Below are 17,740 nucleotides of genomic sequence, written 5' to 3'. Positions count from 1 at the left end.
AAAAATGTTTACTAACATACAATCTTCTAGCGGGTTTTCAAGAACGAGAAATCTTTTTTTATTTTTTTTACCGAAATTTTTTTATTTTTTATTTTTGTTGTTTGTCCGTAAGGTATAGTATACGGTCATATCGCATACAGGTTGTATTACATAGGTTATGTTGGTGCATGTTAATTTTAATATTTGGTATCTAAAAACTACAAATCAGTTGCAGCTCTGCTGATTTGATAAAATCCTTCAAGCTTTTGACTTGAGCCGTCAGTATTAAAACACAGTTTCTAAAGATACCTACATATTATATGCCTAAAAACTAGAAAAGTGAGGTTTATTGCATGGTGTTCATCAAATCACCGGAAGCTCTTATTTCCCGAAAATTTCAATAAACAAATAAGTATAATAGTTAATAGTGACAAGTGATAGAGATAACAATCCTCCACTGAAGTTAAGTATTGCTCTTCTTGCTACTTTCATGCTGCACTAATAGTCATATTTTTTTTCATTTACTTGAAATCTTGTCTACACTCATACTTTTACTCTCATTTAGTGCTCAAATAAATATGCTCTTATTGCATTTTTTACTACTGTCAAATGCTGATTTATTTAACTGCAATTATTGCTATAGAAAGAGAAAAAGTAATGAATTCAAGTTGATACGCTTTGCTTGAAAGATTAGTTCAATGCTGGATTGCAGGCAGTGGAGGGAGATGTTCGCCGGTCGGTTGGAAACCGTTTTCATCGGCGATGTAGCTAACAGAATATTGTTTACCGTCCTTTTCATCTTTATAACTAAAAGAGCCTTGTACGCTTATGGCTGCATGATCGGTGCCAGCATCCTTAACGACGCCCTCCTCGTGTCGGCTAGTGCCATCACTGGTCTCTAAACTAGATTTTTGAAATTAAATATAATATGTCTCGACAAAGCCATATGAGTATTTACTAACTTGAAGATATAATGATCGGGTTGCACATCAGATTCCGATTTGATGATTTCCACTTCAGGACGTGCTGAGACCAATACGAAAATGGCAACATACAAAATTACGACTTTCATTATAACGGATTACTTTCGAAAGTAAAATGGGTTACTTGTAAACTTGTCGAAAGTTTAGAACTTTTTGAATGCAATTAAAACTTCGCCGCTTTTATTTATACTCGACTTTGCTGCTACTGAAGTTCTTTAAGTAAGCGAGTGATTATAAAAGATGCAACTATATACCGATACTTAATATATATATTTGTTTGATTGTATATCAAGCTAATTGTGCTACAACTTAATTTTTGTTTACTTACAACGGAGTTTCAATTAATTTTAAATTTGTTGTTAATTAAATTGATACAAATGTTTCCAGATAAAAACAAAAATGTTTACTGTTCTGTCGAAAACCCGTTTTATCTTAGTATTTGCTGATATATTCAAATTTCTAAAAGATGTCACTTTATTTCATGCATGATGACAATAAATATTAGCGCATGACAACTTTTCTGGTAAAAAAGTCTTAAATGAAAACAGTTTTATTTCATTTTGATTTCTCCATTCTATCAAATAGAAAAAAGAAACACATATGTTATATCAATATTATGTGTATATGTTTATCATCTTAAATACCAGCGTACAGCAAAAAGTAAACCTTAAAGTTAAATTAATTGAGAGCGATCCGATAAGCACTTCGCGTGAGAGTTGTTGAAATGGAGAAATCCACGGGGGAAAAATAGAAAAAGAACAAAATCAGTCCGCTATTTTCTTCTTGTATTTGGAAAGCAAATCAGACAATGAAATAAGCGAGCCTTGGATGTTGCCCGCGATGACTCTTCTACTTTCAAGGACCCCATCAAAAATTGGCTTAACAGGTTTCAACGTGGTCGTACGTCGGCCAAAACCACTAAAATACTAAGCGATCTCGTATTGAAGGTTGCAAAGTCACTCCCTAGTCACAAACTTGGGTCGAACAAAGCGAACTTCTTTGCTCACCTCGAGAAAACGTAGAAGAATTTGTAGCATCACTGAGTCAAGTTTAATAAATCAAATGAAAATAAATAGCAATTTTTGCAATTTTTTTTTTGCTTTTCTTTTGCCGGCTAAATAGTTATCGTACGGTCCTCGTATATATACACATGCTGATACTTATCATATAACAAGTTCAAAGTAAGTATACGAGACAAACTCATTTTAAATGGAAGATGGTTAACCAATTTCAACTCTGATATGGAAAGGTATTGTAAAAATCTATATATTTGTTACAACAATCAAATAAACGAAAGATCTCATAATTTCCTCTGTCAATTAAAAAGTATATTTCTAGCGTCCTATGCGACAATCTTTCAGCATACCCCTCTCACATCAGCCATTAGACACATTCCCAGTTTCATAAGTAGATGAATAAGAAAAGCTAACGTACTTTTAGAGCGAACAAATCTTAAAAAACTCTTCATGCTTGCGTCGAGAAAAAAAGTTACTATTTCGGGTGGTTGGCACGCTGAACGTATTGCTGGTTCCTTATTCGTTAGAACTAAAGCAAAGTTGTCATGTATGGTGAGTAATATAGGTTTATAATTCGTAGTGATCATCACTTTATTGAACCAAACCTTTTGTTATCAACCATATCAATATATGAGCATAATTCTTGACTACTCAGGAAATGTAAATTGACTCCATTAGACTTAATTTTGTGGATATATTATATATCACCTTTATAATATATGCTGTTAAATCAACTACAACAAACCAAAGAAAAACTAACATCTGGTGTGTGGTGAAAAATTTAACCAAGGAAATTGTCTTCAGAAGACGCAGTCTCAATTTGTTCAATTTATTAGGATGTGTTCCCAACGAAGTCCTTCGAAAAATGAGAACAAAAATAAGAGTGTCGGCTAGTTCGTTGCGACCGCTAAAACGCCCGGACTGTAGTCCCATGTGAGTGGAAGCCGTGGAAGATATCCTGTCTCAACCTCCTTAAGGTTGTCGATTGACAAATGTAATGTTTCATGCCGATTGCTATGTCACCACTTAACATTTCGAACGGTTCGGACCTGCTAGATTGTAAGGCATATCCATGCTTAAGATGCCGCTCTCTTCCCCAAGCAAAATTATAAAATTAAAAAGTTTTCTATTTTCAAAAATTGCATTCAATTTATTAACAGTATAAAAAACGCTACATTAGAATAAAGATTTAGTTCGTCACGTCAATATTTTAAGCAACTGGGGGTACGGGCAAATGAGCACCTGAAGGTTGGAAACCGTTCTCGTTAGCAACGTAGGTGACGGTGAATTTCTCACCAGTCTTCTCATCAACCCATGAGTAGCTGCCGGTAACATCGATAGCCTCGTTTTCACTGCCAACGTTCTTCAATGTGCCAGCTTCGCTCTTTTGTGTACCATCACTGGTCTGGACGTCGAATGAGTAGCTCTCGGGTCCAACATCGGAATCTTGTCTGACGATCTCAATCTCAGGACGAGCGAAGGCAACGGCCAAAAGGCAAGCGAAGATGATAGCGGCTTTCATGTTGATTAGTTTGTTTTGTGCTGGAGCTATGTTGCTGCGATAAACGTTGTCAACTTAGTGGATAACTTTCTCAACTTATCCAAGCATTTTATATTATTCCAGATGCACAAATTTCTTTAATCAGCATTCACAAAATTTTATATATTTTTTTAATTTTTTGCAAAGCTAAATCTGGTTTTAATTATGAACCCGTTATATTGAGCAGATTGTATCGATGGGATTGCATAAGCTGCCTATTAATATGCAGTCCACCAAACTAATGCAAATTTGATACCAGAACCGCTCATATTTCCAGTTTAATTCTCAGATTTTATAATGGCTTCTTTTAATGTGTTCTCGCATCATTCTTTTGAATTGTTAAAATTGTCTAAATATAAAATTATTTACCGTTTGTTCTAAACATTTTTATGCAAACTCGTTTCAATTGCTATAAAAAATTAGCGTATTTCACTGGGCCATATACTTATATACAACCGGCTATAACATTTATATCGCAGGAACATTTTTCAAAATGGTTTGTGAGAAATTTTTAAAAATTATTATATATTTTTAATATGTGATTTTTTCCATATTAAATTTCTTCCAATTCTTGTTATTCCAATATAATTATCAAGCATGCGGAATCCACATGTTTTGTCCTTAAATCTAACCTCCAAAAGACACGTGCATAAATTTCATGACTTTTCGGCAATGCATTCGTTAGGTAGTTTTCGAGTGAAGCGGCATTTGGCATTTGAAAAAAAAAATTTCAAAAGATATTTCTTCTATTAAATATTGTATATTCGTAGAGAAAAACAAGCAATTGATAAAAAGGTGGTTTCATGAACATTAACCGGGCTCTGCAACAAGCGTACAGGTCATGTAATCACCGAAGACTGTAAAACCAATGAACGTCCCAAATATGCACAAAATTATTTTCGATTACCGTAAACTGAAGTTGATATCAGTATGTGCTGAACCTATCCTTCATAGCCACACGGGCTAATAATAGATTAAAAACGATTACGAATATATGATTCTGAGTAGAATTTGAAACTGTACAATCGTAATAAATTCGAATATACGCACGAAACTGTCTAAACTAAGGGAAGAACTTCTTCAACAATTTGAACCGACTTTGTGCATAACATTACATTTACATCACTATATTCCAGTTAGGAAATGGATGGTGAGAAATCGCACTACAACCGCAAATACGCAACATATTAATATGTAAGATATCTTAATGAATTTAACTGCTTATGCTTGGTTTTTTAGCATATATAATATACGTTTTTTAGTCAATTGTATATATGCATATTAGTCAATATGTACAAAGATTTTATACACATATTCATTTAGCATCATAAATCAGTGAAATCGCTTCATGAATTACCCCAGCCTCAGAATACTTAATATAGTGATTTCCGGCCTTATGGTTGACTTTATATCGTATGGTTATCATTCAATTGGTCTAGCCTTCATATACACACATTTCCCTTACAGTCATACAGCCAATATAATTATATCCGTAATAGGTGACTTAGTCAGTATGTTGATATGTTCGCCTTTTTCTCATATACCCAATACACTAGACTTCTTCGTATTGGTTGAGTTTTTTGGATATATCGGTATCAGCGGAAGACATCTACCATAAATAAAATAAGGCGAGAACTTTTCAATTAGCGTTACTTCCGTCCTATGTTTCTTACAAATTGTGATAGTTAATAATGAGCCGTTTTGAATTGTTATGCTCTGAACAGGATATATTCAGTTTATTCAGAAGGAAACGTAATCAGCGTGACAAGCTGACTCGATTTAGCTATGCAGTCTGTCTGTCTGTATATATGCAAATTATTCCCTCAAGTTTTGAATTACCGTTCTGAAATCACGTACACGTTCTTTTCTCTTCAAGAAGCTGCTAATTTTTCGAAACCGCTGATATCGGACCACTACGAGCACTGCACGAGCATATAGCGGCCATACAAACTGTCCGATCAAAATAAATTCTTGTCCAAAGCAACACTTTTTCCATATTGAGTAACTTTAATTCGACTTAGAAGTTGTTTATATCAAACAACGGGGCTAGAATGAACTATAAAAACGTTTTTCGCTGTTTTCAAACCTTTGACCGATTACGTTTTCGGATTTAGCTATACATATAGGTACATAGCTGCTATACAAATGCATCTGTTAAGGGCATAATAGCTTCGGGGCAGCCGAAGTTAATGGTTTTTTTACTTTTATTATAAAAATGTAATAACTACGAATTACGTTTTATTCAAGTAAAATCAATTCAATTACACAAAATTTTCATATCTTTAGCTCTGTTTATATATTTCAATGTACTTTTTCATAAAAAAACTAACATACAATATATCTTTAATAAAATTATCACCAACACCTGTCTGCTCCGAAAACTGGGGCTGATGCTAGAATTTCATAGTTACATACTTTCGAATTATATTTTTTATTTATTTGTCACATATATTTTCTAAAAAATAATTTGACACAGATCGTGATGAACTAGACCTTAATTATATAGGTCACTTAATTTTACTTAAAATAAACAATAATTTTCATTTAAACAGTTCGTATTCATCACGTAATTCATTTCACATAGTAAATCAGAAGGCGTTTTCATTTTCTTCAAGTGGTGGCAGTAAGAGATCTTCACCGGCAGCATACCTCTCATCCACAGGGCCTTGCGATCTAAAACCTGTCCCGAACTCTAAATAATCTGGTCTTGATTCGTAATTGAGTTGTGCCAAAACCATACCCAGGAAGCAGAAAAATACGAATATAATTTTCATGTTAGCTTTTAATTTGATTATTCGTTTCTCCGGCTTTTATGTGTTCTTACAATACACGTTGCTGGCTCAGTGTAGAACTCATTAAAACCCTTCTGCTATTTTATACTACTCTAAGAGTTATGTATTTTGTTAATTTTTTTTTGACATTTGCAACCGGCACTTCCTACCTCGGTCTGCAACTACTTTTATATTCTCGAAACATGTTGCTACAGAGTATAATAGATTTGTTTACCTAACGGTTGTTTGTATTACCTAAAACTAAGCGAGTTAGATATAGGGTTATACAAGTAATTGATCAAGATGAAGAGACGAGTTGAAATCCGAGTCTGTCCGTCCATCTGTGCAAGCTGTAACTTGAGTAAAAATTGAGATATCTTTATGAAACTTTCTTTCTTGGTACCGTAAGAGGGTTGGTATTACAGATGAGCGTAATCGGCCCACTGCTACGCCCACAAAATGCCATTAATCAAAAACGAATAAATTGCCATCTAAGCAACACAATAAGATACAAGGCTGTTATTTGGTACACAGGGCGTGGTCTCGCCTCCTAATAGGTTTAATGTGCATATCTCCTAAAACGCTAAAGCTATAATAACAAAATTCACAAAAACGAAATATTTTTAGCACTTCTATCGACAGCGTGAAAATAGGTGAGATCGGGTGGCAAGTCCGCGCACTCCCCATATAACGGTACTGGTAAAAACTATTAAAAGCGTGATAAATCAATCTGGGATGGTAAGTGATGACTTAATAGGAACCCCGTTCAAAATTAGACAGTGACTTTTAGGTGAAAGCACATATCTCGGGATCAGATTTCAACCAAATTTGGTGCATATTGGTATCGAAGCAAAACTTTGCGTGAATAATGCGTTTAAAGTATGCCATATTGTGACCAAAAATTGTCTAAATCGAACCGAAACTGTTTAAGCGCCTAGGTACTGAATATGTAGAAATTGAAATTCATATAATAAAATAAATAAATGAAACTCTCGATAATAGTATGTATTTTTGTCAAAAATGGGTTGAATCGGATCAATACTTCCTTTAATATAAAAATTGGCCAACACCTGACGTAATTTAACGGGGTTTGATCCTTGCAAGTTGCGAGAGTATAAAATATTCGGTTACACCCGAACTTAGAACTTTCTTACTTGTTATATATATATATATATACATATCCAAATATATATCAGTATAATAAAATTTACTAATAGTTCCAGTTTTACTTTAATTTCGTTTTATATATTATTCAAAATAAGTAAGCTGGTTTTGTTTATATGTATATATCTACTTATACAGTGTATATGTGGTTGATCATTTTAAAAGCTTGCTAACTAACAAAATTTTTTTCGGCAACTTTTAATAAGTTTTTCAGTTTTTTTTTTAAATAAATACAATTTTTTTCTTAATACACAAAATACCAGCATAGTTATGTACTCTGGTCTGAAATGGAGAAGGACGTAAAGAACAAACACTAAATTTCATTTATGTTCACTTTATCCATAAGCTCTATCAGTTGCACAATTTTGAAATAAAATAATGAAAATTTAATAGTAAATAATTAACATTCCTAACCGTCATCTTTCTAATACCAGAAACTCTCGCTCTTCTGTAGAATGTTTCTCACCGATTTCACAATGTCCAAGATTTTTTCCTACTATGATATGGTATGATAAATTTTCGCATAAACTCATATTAAGTTGAAACTATTAGTTTTTGGAATAATTGTCCAACTTCATTTAAGATACGACCACATTTTGCGACGCGATACGAAAACTGGTATAAACTGTGCTGCCGCCAGGCTTCGCACAGTTTTGTTGACGCATATCGCTCTATATGCAGCTAAACAGAGGGACCTATCAAAATATAATTAAAGCTGTAATGTTTGTTAGTGCGGTATGCGAAAAAAGTCACATCGGGTTGCTTAGTTCCGTTATAACAACGACCCTCTTAGGATTGTCTTGCCTTTGACACTCTTTTTCCCTTTGAGCGTGTGTATTTCCGTCTGCTGGATCATACAAACCTATACTACTTATATACTGGACATGGAAGAATTTCGGGTACGCTACGATCTCAGCAAAAAAAGGTAGCACTTTTCTTTAAGATTCTTCCTTAGTTATGAATTAGATTAAAACCTGATAACTATTTAAATTTATCACTAAATGACAGGATCACCTATTCATAGCATTGCATTACCTTTCTAAAGCATTCTTTATTCTATGCTTTTACAAGTATATATTCTATATTCTGGGAGCTTGAGCAATTCTTTCAAATGCAATACGAGTTAAATATATATACATATGTATATATAGGTATATATCCTTTCTAAATATTATATAATATATGTAGAATGAAAAACCATATTTCAAATATTGCAATTAATTTATTTTCAATTAAAAAACATTAACAAAACCCCACTTTCCTTTGATCACAAATTTAGACAACTGGAGCAACTGGCAAATGAGCACCTTGTGGTTGGAAACCGTTCTCATCAGCAATATAGGTAAGGGTGAATTTCTCACCAGTCTTCTCATCTACCCACGAGTAGGAACCTTTTACGGCGATGGATTCGTGATCTGAACCAACATTTTGCAAGACACCGGATGAAGCGTGTTGGGTTCCATCACTAGTTTCAACTTCGAAATTGTAGCTTTCTGGCAGAACATCAGAATCCTGACGAACGATGGAGACCTCTGGGCGAGCGAAGGCAACAGCCAAAAGGCAGGCGAAGATGATGGCGGCTTTCATGTTGACTAGTTTTTTTGTGGTGGAGCTATGTTGCTACGGTAAAAGTTGTCAAATTTGTGGATACTTTTACTCAGTCGCTGTGCCATTTTATATTATTTCCGATGTTCATATGTTTATTTCCACAATTGTTGTCAAATCTGGTTTTAGCGGTCATCAAAATCTGAAGTGTGATATAAGTTAGTATCACAAGAAGTAATATAGAATATTTCCAGTTAGCTTAGCTAATATTTTTTTAAATATATGCAAACATATTTACAGTTTCAAATGCAAATGCATGTATATGAAATGCGTTTACGCAAATGATATAGAACATGAGGTTATTGTTACATTTTTTCTGCAAACTACCACTCGGTGGTAGCTATAATTGTAATCATATTGACCAGTTAATGCGCTTAAGATATTTTAAATATATGTATGTTAATTTCAAACCAATTTTTGATTAACCATTATGTAATGTGAGTGTACTGAGAATAAATCGAAAGGGAGAGACGAAAATATTCAAGTTTCTTAAGGCGTAAGTATTGAAAGCTTTTTGTGAACTGTTTTCTGTTTTATTAGAGTATTCTTTCTTTGGTTTATTAGAATACTTATTTAACGTAATTTAATATAGTGCTTCATATAGAAGAAGATTATGACACATTAATGGCTTTCGGCTTATGATCATATTGGATTTTAACATTTTGACTAGACGAAGTGTGAACCCAACCTTATAAAGATGTCAGAGTTAGGTTATACTTGATGAAATATCGAAATTCTACTTCAGCATTTTTAATTTTATTTATTGTAATTTACTCTATATTCCTGATTAATCAAGAACATCGGTTATAGCCAATACATATATAATAATCAGTTCAGTGTTTACTTTCACGTATTAACAAAGGAATGGGGAGCTAAAGAAAAGCGTACGAGATTACAATGATTGCATTTGTGTGGAAAATCGCAAGTGAAATTTATTAGCTAATCAATATCTTCATGTTTAGAAAAAGTTTTTTTAACCGTACTATTGGTCGTTTATTCTAAGCGTCTACCGTTTATGACAGAAAAAGAAGTGGTTGTTGTTTTTATTGTAGCAGCAGAAAACTTTCCTGAAGTAATTTGAAGAAATGATGACGAATTGACAGTCTACGGAACGGAAAGAAAAACGCTCACCTTTATTTGAGATGATTACCATATGAACGCCTACGGTCTGTCAACTGGTCACTTTCTGAAAACGCGCTTGAAGCAAATTAGGCTCCACAGATGTAAGCCCAAAAATTATCCTTCTTACAAATCACTGCTGAAAAAGTTTTCAATCAGCAAATCCAAAAAATCTACGCAGATAGTTCCAAAGACGTAATAAATTTATTCCAAGGGTTCGATGTGGTCATTATACAGCTGCTCTAGCGGTTTGGTTGGGGTCTCCTGTAAAAGCTTACACCTCTTCACTTCTATAAAAAAGGGGTTAAAACTGAGGCAACAGTCTACTAGCAGGATGTTTTCAAAGGCGTAATAAAGTACATAGTTGAGCAATACTCTTTTAAAATGAGAGCATTGAATCTCCCAGCACGATTCTGCTAGAGCACACCAGGCAAAATACACCAAGAACTGGCCTAAAAGCAATATTCCTGGTTCCTTAGGTGCAGGTAATTGGCCGTCTGTAAGTCAGAATTTAATCTATCAAACTACAGTTTGTGGTCAGAATTTAAGAATATGGCCTGTCAAACATCATACATAAATTTGGAGAGTCACAAAAGATCTTTAATTCAACCAGCGTTATCAATACCAATGGAAACTATGACGGTCGGAACTTGTAACAGAACTTATGCCAGAACTAAGCAGGTCATTTTATTTATAAGAAAATGGTAGCCAGTCAATTACCGAGTTTTATTTCCTTTGTTGAAAAATGTATATTAGTTTAAAGTTAATCTCATAATTTTTAAGATAAGGTTTTGTGATTAACATAGGTACCAACGAAGAGGATATGCCGATTATAATGATTGTCGAACTTTCTAATATCATATTTAATGTTCGACCTGTCATTTGCCTCAAAACAGGGCCCAAGTCTCAACGTTTACCTCAACATAGTCGGCAATTTTCTCCGAAAGTATAGCTGCATCTGGTTGTGGAAGGGATTTTACAAGTTTGTCATCGTTTTGTACAATAACACGCTGAATCGATCGAAGGTTCCCGCGGCACCCATAGAGTTTTTCATACCAAATATATTGAAGTTACAATTATACAAAATATCAAAAGCACTGTTTCGCAAAATCATTATCTGTTCAACAGCTGTGAAAATCATACACGTGGCTTTTGAAGATTAGGAACTTCAAAACATATGAATTTAATTATAGTGGCGCCCTTTCATAGAGACAACTTTCAGACTGCTTGTTTGTTCCATTTTTGTTTCTCATTCTTTAAATATATAACCAGATGCATTATTGATTATTCATACCTAACAAATTATTTGTTCGATGTAAAAAACCATTTATCATACATCAAAATACATCTGCCTAACAGTTAAAAAAGGTTTAAAATCCGAGTCTAGATGTAACCGAAAATGAAATTTTAATATAATTTTATGTTGTACAATAATGAAATATATTTCATCATTCAAGACATCTCTTACTAAAGAATATAAGTAAAAGCGCCCCTTAGACTTTCAATATTTAACCATGTCATTTTTATAACTGTTTGCATACCTTAAAAATTCGTATACCTAATGACAGTTAAATTAATTAATACAGATTTCAATGACGTAGAGAAGAAATTATAAATGCAAAGTCAAGTTCAGCTGTAATACAAGTAGATATTTGCATCTACATGGACATATATATGTACATATAATGTATGAAATATTCAAGCCTGCACAAAATGTATTATATTGAGCAGCTAAAAAGTTAGAAAAGATAGCAGTACTTTTTGAACAAATTTTTCTCAAGAAAGCCATAAATTTGTAGTTTTGGTACCGCGAATTAGCAGTTAACCCTTTTCAAATATATAAACATTGGTATGTATGTACATAAGTATAAGCACTGCAGTATATAGGTAAGACTCGTTTTTCACTTTGCTATCTTAGCAACTAAAATTTGCAGAAAATTACGAAAGTGGGTTTGTTTAGGCATTGTTTTGGGTTTGCTTGTTTAGCCAGCTTGATAATAATGTCATACAGGAATATTTCTAGTCAATATAAGTATATATGTGTGTATACAGACAAGAATCAAACCGGTCATCATAAACTGAGATTTGAGAATTTAAAGCTAAATATATTGTTATATACGAGTATATGTATATATAGTTTATTTTAAAATTAAAATAGCAGCAACTGAAGAGCTCTGCATACTTATATGCCTACATATATGCAAATATGTGTGCGTATCTCATTTATTCCTGACAAACAAGTAAATGAAAGTGTTTCTATTCTTATAACCCATGAATTATGCAAGAGAACCGGCGAAAATCAGTATAGAAGAATTCGTATATTAGCTAATTCAATATCAAAAACTTGATAGCAATTAAGTTGGCATATGTGTAGATATATGCATAAGAGCGTTTATGTGATGAGCTAAAGTGGCTATCAAGAACTTGTCTTCTAATTAGCAACATGCTCGCTCAAGTTTGAACAAGAAGCTGCCACCAAAAACAATGATATAAAAAATATACTGAATTTTTGCCAGACCTGTATGTCTATTGCATAGAAATGCGAAAAGTTTAGCAAAATTTAATTACCTAACATAAATATGCATTAGCTAAGCACTGCAGCAGGTTTGGAACATGCTCTTAGCGTATATTTAGGAAATGCTATTCTAGCGCTAAAGCGTAATATTCGGCGCTTATCTAATACTAACTAAAATTGTTATAGCACTGCATGCATTAAGCTAAAAGTCAGATACTATAAACAACAAATTATGTATCAAATGTACTTTATTTATTTTAATTTTAGCAATAAAATGCATGTATGTATGTATGCAATTCAGTTTTTGGCAATTTCGAGTTATCACTACTGCCCGAAATCGTAAGGTAAACTTAAAATATTCAGATTCAGATATTCATTTTAGATGAACAGGAAACGAATCACCCATACAAGTGCATACTTCCACAAATATGGAGTGAAAATAGTACACTACATTGCTGAAAATTGCTCGCGGGCGTGCATATAAAATGACATGGAACACATGCAATGACATCTAATAAGTTTTCTACCCACAACGGAAGAACAACACACAAAATTAAAACAAACATGAAAGCTGTATTCATCTTCGCTTGTGTTTTGGCTGTTGCCTTCGCTCGCCCCAACCCTGAAGCCGAGATTGTCCGTTCAGAATCCGATGTCGGTCCTGAATCCTACAAATACAACCTTGAGACCAGTGATGGTACAAAGAAGCAAGAAGCTGGACAATTGAAGAACGTTGGTAGTGAAAACGAGGCTATCGCCGTCAGCGGCAGTTTCTCGTGGGTGGATGAGAAGACTGGTGAGAAATTCACCGTCACCTATGTTGCTGATGAGAACGGTTTCCAACCACAAGGTGCTCATTTGCCAGTTGCCCCAGAAGCTTAAGTGAATCGATTTGCTTAAATTCAAGATCGAATTAGACTAATAAATAAAAAAAATTGGTTGGCTTCCGCCAACGAAAAGCTAGAAGAAAGTGTTGTTTGAATTGTTAGGTTATGTTAAAACTACTGGCCAAAAAATTTAAGGTCAGATGTTCTATATATTTGCAAAGGAAAATATAATCATAATAAAGTTGTATAAAGCACAACTATGGAAAAGACAACGAACAAAAAAGCTTAAATAGTTCTTCGATTTCCGCAAGTCAGAATTAATGGATGCTATAGCAATGGAGTTTACATATAATTTTGAAAATATTGAACAAGTAACATATATTTAATTAATTCTTGAGTAAACAAAGTTAAAGCAAGAAACTATAAAACACAGATATAAGAAAAATGTCTAAAGAAGGTGTCTGCAGGCTCTTTCGAGGAAATTTTATATTCGACTCTTTCGAGGATGTAGAGACAGAGTGGATGGCTGGCGACTTTAATGGATGTAGAGGTAAATGAGAACAATTCTTAGGTAATAAAAATTTTAGAAGCCAAAACATAACTACAGAGAACTTAGATACACATACATTTAAATAATATATTCGTATATATATAAAAAATCATACAACAAATACAATTGAGCGTGTTGTAATTTGTTTGTACATATATAATACATATTTTAGCAGATGTACCACATTCCCTTTATTCATATAAGCATAGGCAAATTTAGCGCACTAAAAAGAGCATCATCAAAATTATAATCATATAAAAGTATCAATGATCCCTACGCACTATATGCCAAACATACCTACGTACGTCTAAGCCTATGCTACTAACACTTGCACACACACACACACACGCATATTCATAATAATACACAATTTACTTACGCCGGTTCGTCTAGTTAATTAGCATATAAACAACAAAAATATATGGAGACCAAGCAAGTTTAAGAATTAATAAAATTCATTTGATAGTTTTATTTTATGAATTCGGCAAACATAATGTGTCGCCGCATTGCGTATAAAAGCAAAGAATTAGCCTACAGATTACAACACTCAGTAGTCTGATTCCGTCATTTGCACAACCAGCAAAAACCAAACAAAAATTAACATGAAATTCGTTATTGTTTTCGTCGCCCTCTTCGCTTTGGCCTACGCTGCTCCAGCTGCTCCTGAAGCCGAAATCGTCGAATTGAGATCTGATGTCGAGCCGGAGAAATATAGCTACGCGTAAGTTCTTAATACTGTGACAAAAAAATCCTTAACTGCGAGCGATCGCATAGAGAATCAAATGGATTGCACCAGCTACATAAAAGTATTAAAAATATAACCTCTTTTCGTTTGTGTTTTATAGCTTGAAGACCAGCGATGGTACATCAAAGGACGAAGAAGGTCACTTGGTCAATATTGGTGCTGAGGATGAACACATTGTTGCCCGTGGTTCTTACTCTTTCGTCGCTGATGACGGTCAAACCTACACCGTCACCTATGTTGCCGATGAGAATGGTTTCCAACCACAAGGTGCTCATTTGCCCGTAGCCCCTGAGGCTTAAGTTTTATTCTCATTAGTTGAGTTTGATTGGTGAAAGTGTTATTAGATTATAAGTAAAACGACGTTGAATAAATGATTAATGAAAAAAAAAATAACTTCTTTTCAATTCGTGGTTGCAAGGTTTATACGATTTTTACATAATCCGTTTAGGAAACAAATAATTTTTTTATAAATTTTATATGCATCAGCCCAAAAATTGAATTATCGAGAATGCACCACAAATATTGAATTAAAACACAGCAAATAATTATCTCTAATAAATGGCAACTCTGCTCCAGAAGTGAGTGGTATCGATAGTGATCTTACTCTAGCTTTCTTATAACAAGCAAACATTATAACAATAAGGACGGGCTAAGTTCGGGTGTAATCGAACATTTAACATTACTCTTGCAACTTGCAGGAATCAAATGCCTTCAGGTGCTAGTAAAACTTCATACTAAAAATGTTGCGAAAGAATTAGGGATTTATTTGAAGAAAGCGTCAAAAAAATTAAAATCAAATTGAAGGACATTAATTTAGATTTAATTACATTGATTTTATTTTAGTTCGCGTTAGCTAAAATTAAAGGCATTTTTGTGCAAAGTTGTATCCTGATACATTCATTGGTGCTTGATTTGCATACACCCATCATCCAATGTTGACCACGGCTCTTATAAAGTCCTCTCATACCATTTCGGGGTAAAATTTTAATGCCTTTGGCGTATTTAATTAATAATTTATCGCGCTTTAAGTATTTTTTAATAGTACTGTTATATGGCGAGTAGGTGTGGCTATCATCAGATTTCATCCATTTGTACAGTATTGATAGAAGTGCTTAAGGGATTTATCCTCAGCGAGTTTGGTTATTTTAGCCTAAATGATTTGAGAGATACATTGAACTTTTAAGAGGGCGGAGCCACGCCCGATTTTCCAAATTTTTATCCCACACATTAATGGCATTTTGTGGGCGTGGCAGTGGTCGGATTACGCCCATCCACGAACTCGTCCTATTTTTTTTGCGATGAAATTTTTACTCAAGTTATCGCTTGCACAGACACACAGTCGGACAGACAGACAGTCACTCGGATTTCAACTTGACTCATCGCCTTGATGAACTTGATTTATATATACTATATACATATAACCCTGTATCTAACTCGATTATTTTTAGGTGATACAAACAACCCTTAGGGGAACAAAACTATTATATTCTGTAGCAACATGTTGCAAGAGTATAAAAAGTTAAGGCTTCTCTAAAACTTATACTCCAACCAACAGTTACGATAAAATTGCGGACAATGTAGGACCGAAATTAACTTTCATCGCTTCTCTCATCTCGCAACAGCCTGCATATGTATAATATAATAGTTTTTTTCACCTACTGAAATTTTGTGACACCCAAAACTAATCGAGATAGATGTAGTTATATATCCAAATAGTAGAGCATTAATTGTTCAAAATTGGGAAAAGTGAGGTTGACCCCGAAAGATTTAATTCACATACGTACATACAAGGTGCGTTCCAAAGTAAAAAAAGTAACAAAGTAAACTCTAGTGGCGCCATCTATATGTCGACTAGTGCGTTAGAATCTGCTATCCTTTATCGACTTCCGGTAAAAATTTCATGACATTTTATCTATTGGAAGTGAAGTTATTGCGTTTTAAGTGTCAGGATGTTTTTGTCATCGGTGCGAAAATGAGCTTCGAACAAAGAGCCAACATTAAATTTTGGTTTAAAATTTGTAAAACTTTTACCGAAACGTTTCAATTGATGAAACAAGTTTATGCGATGATTGCCTATCCCGTAGCAGAGTGCACGAGTGGTTTCAACATTTTCAAAGTGATCGTGAGGACATAAATGACGATGAACATGTGGGCCAACCAAAATCCGTGATCACCGAAAATTCCATCGAAATTGTGCGTGAATTCATAAAAAATCAGCCGAAATCATCATCGAAATTCATGGAAATAGACTTGAACATCTCCAAAACATCGATTTATCGCATTTTGACCGAACATTTTGGCTAACAAAAGGTGTGTGCCCGGTTTGTTCCGCACAAATTGACTGACGACCAAAACTTACCGTCTCAGCGATCGACGCTTGCGGCCGATTATTTGACCAAAAATCACATTTTAACAATCAACCACTCCCCGTATTCTCCTGATATAGCACCGTGCGACTTCTACCTTTTCGGAAAAGTGGATTTGCCGATGAAAGGCAAGCGTTATACAGACGTGGAGGCCATTCAAAAGGCTTGCACCGGCATACTGGCGGCCATACCGGGCAAAGAGCTAAAACACTCGTTCGACATGCTTTTGGACCGTGCAAAAAGCTGTATTAAAGCAGAAGGAGACTATTTTGAATAAAATTAATTGATTTTGCCGATCAAACCATTTGTTCTGTCTTTTTTTTAAAAGTCCTGTTTACTTTGGAATGCACCTTGTATATGTTTGAACGAAACTTCTATCTCGCATTCCATGACAAAGTAAGAAAATTAATTTAATTAGATAATATCCACGCCCATGCCACGTACATAATTTTTTTGTTAACTGCAAAAAGAGCGATAACCCTCAAACGATTTTCGCTAACTAAAACAGATAGAGTATCTTATATGTCTTGAAACTCAACTAAAATACAAAATGTCCCAAT

At 34.1% G+C, this 17,740-nt stretch overlaps 5 protein-coding genes across 5 annotated transcripts; 2 read left to right on the top strand and 3 right to left on the bottom strand.

The window, feature by feature from the left end:
* Positions 1 to 563: 563 nt before the first annotated feature.
* On the bottom strand, positions 564 to 1,196 carry LOC106620960 (larval cuticle protein 65Ab1). Its single transcript, XM_036372387.2, has 2 exons — positions 942 to 1,196; positions 564 to 882 (listed from the first exon to the last, which is right to left on the bottom strand). The coding sequence occupies exons 1-2, from the start codon at positions 1,049 to 1,051 to the stop codon at positions 675 to 677; spliced, it is 318 nt and encodes a 105-aa protein (XP_036228280.1). The 5' UTR covers positions 1,052 to 1,196; the 3' UTR covers positions 564 to 674.
* Positions 1,197 to 3,100: 1,904 nt separating this feature from the next.
* Positions 3,101 to 3,572, bottom strand: LOC106620794 (larval cuticle protein 65Ab1). Its single transcript, XM_014239422.3, has one exon. The coding sequence runs from the start codon at positions 3,498 to 3,500 to the stop codon at positions 3,189 to 3,191; it is 312 nt and encodes a 103-aa protein (XP_014094897.1). The 5' UTR covers positions 3,501 to 3,572; the 3' UTR covers positions 3,101 to 3,188.
* Positions 3,573 to 8,655: 5,083 nt separating this feature from the next.
* On the bottom strand, positions 8,656 to 9,112 carry LOC106620815 (larval cuticle protein 65Ab1). The gene has a single exon (XM_014239442.3). It carries the CDS (start codon positions 9,038 to 9,040, stop codon positions 8,729 to 8,731), a length of 312 nt encoding a protein of 103 aa, XP_014094917.1. The 5' UTR covers positions 9,041 to 9,112; the 3' UTR covers positions 8,656 to 8,728.
* Positions 9,113 to 13,181: 4,069 nt separating this feature from the next.
* LOC106620738 (larval cuticle protein 65Ab1) lies at positions 13,182 to 13,662 on the top strand. The gene has a single exon (XM_014239337.3). It carries the CDS (start codon positions 13,197 to 13,199, stop codon positions 13,572 to 13,574), a length of 378 nt encoding a protein of 125 aa, XP_014094812.3. The 5' UTR covers positions 13,182 to 13,196; the 3' UTR covers positions 13,575 to 13,662.
* Positions 13,663 to 14,601: 939 nt separating this feature from the next.
* On the top strand, positions 14,602 to 15,201 carry LOC106620481 (larval cuticle protein 65Ag1). The gene is made up of 2 exons (XM_014238994.3): positions 14,602 to 14,790; positions 14,915 to 15,201. Exons 1-2 carry the CDS (start codon positions 14,672 to 14,674, stop codon positions 15,111 to 15,113), a joined length of 318 nt encoding a protein of 105 aa, XP_014094469.1. The 5' UTR covers positions 14,602 to 14,671; the 3' UTR covers positions 15,114 to 15,201.
* The last annotated feature ends 2,539 nt before the right edge of the window (positions 15,202 to 17,740 follow it).

Source organism: Bactrocera oleae, chromosome 6 (genome assembly GCF_042242935.1).
Source record: "Bactrocera oleae isolate idBacOlea1 chromosome 6, idBacOlea1, whole genome shotgun sequence".
Lineage (NCBI taxonomy): Eukaryota > Metazoa > Arthropoda > Insecta > Diptera > Tephritidae > Bactrocera > Bactrocera oleae.
This window is presented reverse-complemented; position numbering and strand designations above follow the sequence as displayed.

Coding starts and splice junctions, on each gene's coding strand:
- LOC106620794 (XM_014239422.3), bottom strand. CDS start 3,500: ATGAAAGCCGCTATCATCTTCGCTTGCCTTTTGGCCGTTGCCTTCGCT.
- LOC106620960 (XM_036372387.2), bottom strand. CDS start 1,051: ATGAAAGTCGTAATTTTGTATGTTGCCATTTTCGTATTGGTCTCAGCA. Junction 883..941: donor CCCGATCATTATATCTTCAA/GTTAGTAAATAC, acceptor TCAAAAATCTAG/TTTAGAGACCAGTGATGGCA.
- LOC106620481 (XM_014238994.3), top strand. CDS start 14,672: ATGAAATTCGTTATTGTTTTCGTCGCCCTCTTCGCTTTGGCCTACGCT. Junction 14,791..14,914: donor CCGGAGAAATATAGCTACGC/GTAAGTTCTTAA, acceptor TGTGTTTTATAG/CTTGAAGACCAGCGATGGTA.
- LOC106620815 (XM_014239442.3), bottom strand. CDS start 9,040: ATGAAAGCCGCCATCATCTTCGCCTGCCTTTTGGCTGTTGCCTTCGCT.
- LOC106620738 (XM_014239337.3), top strand. CDS start 13,197: ATGACATCTAATAAGTTTTCTACCCACAACGGAAGAACAACACACAAA.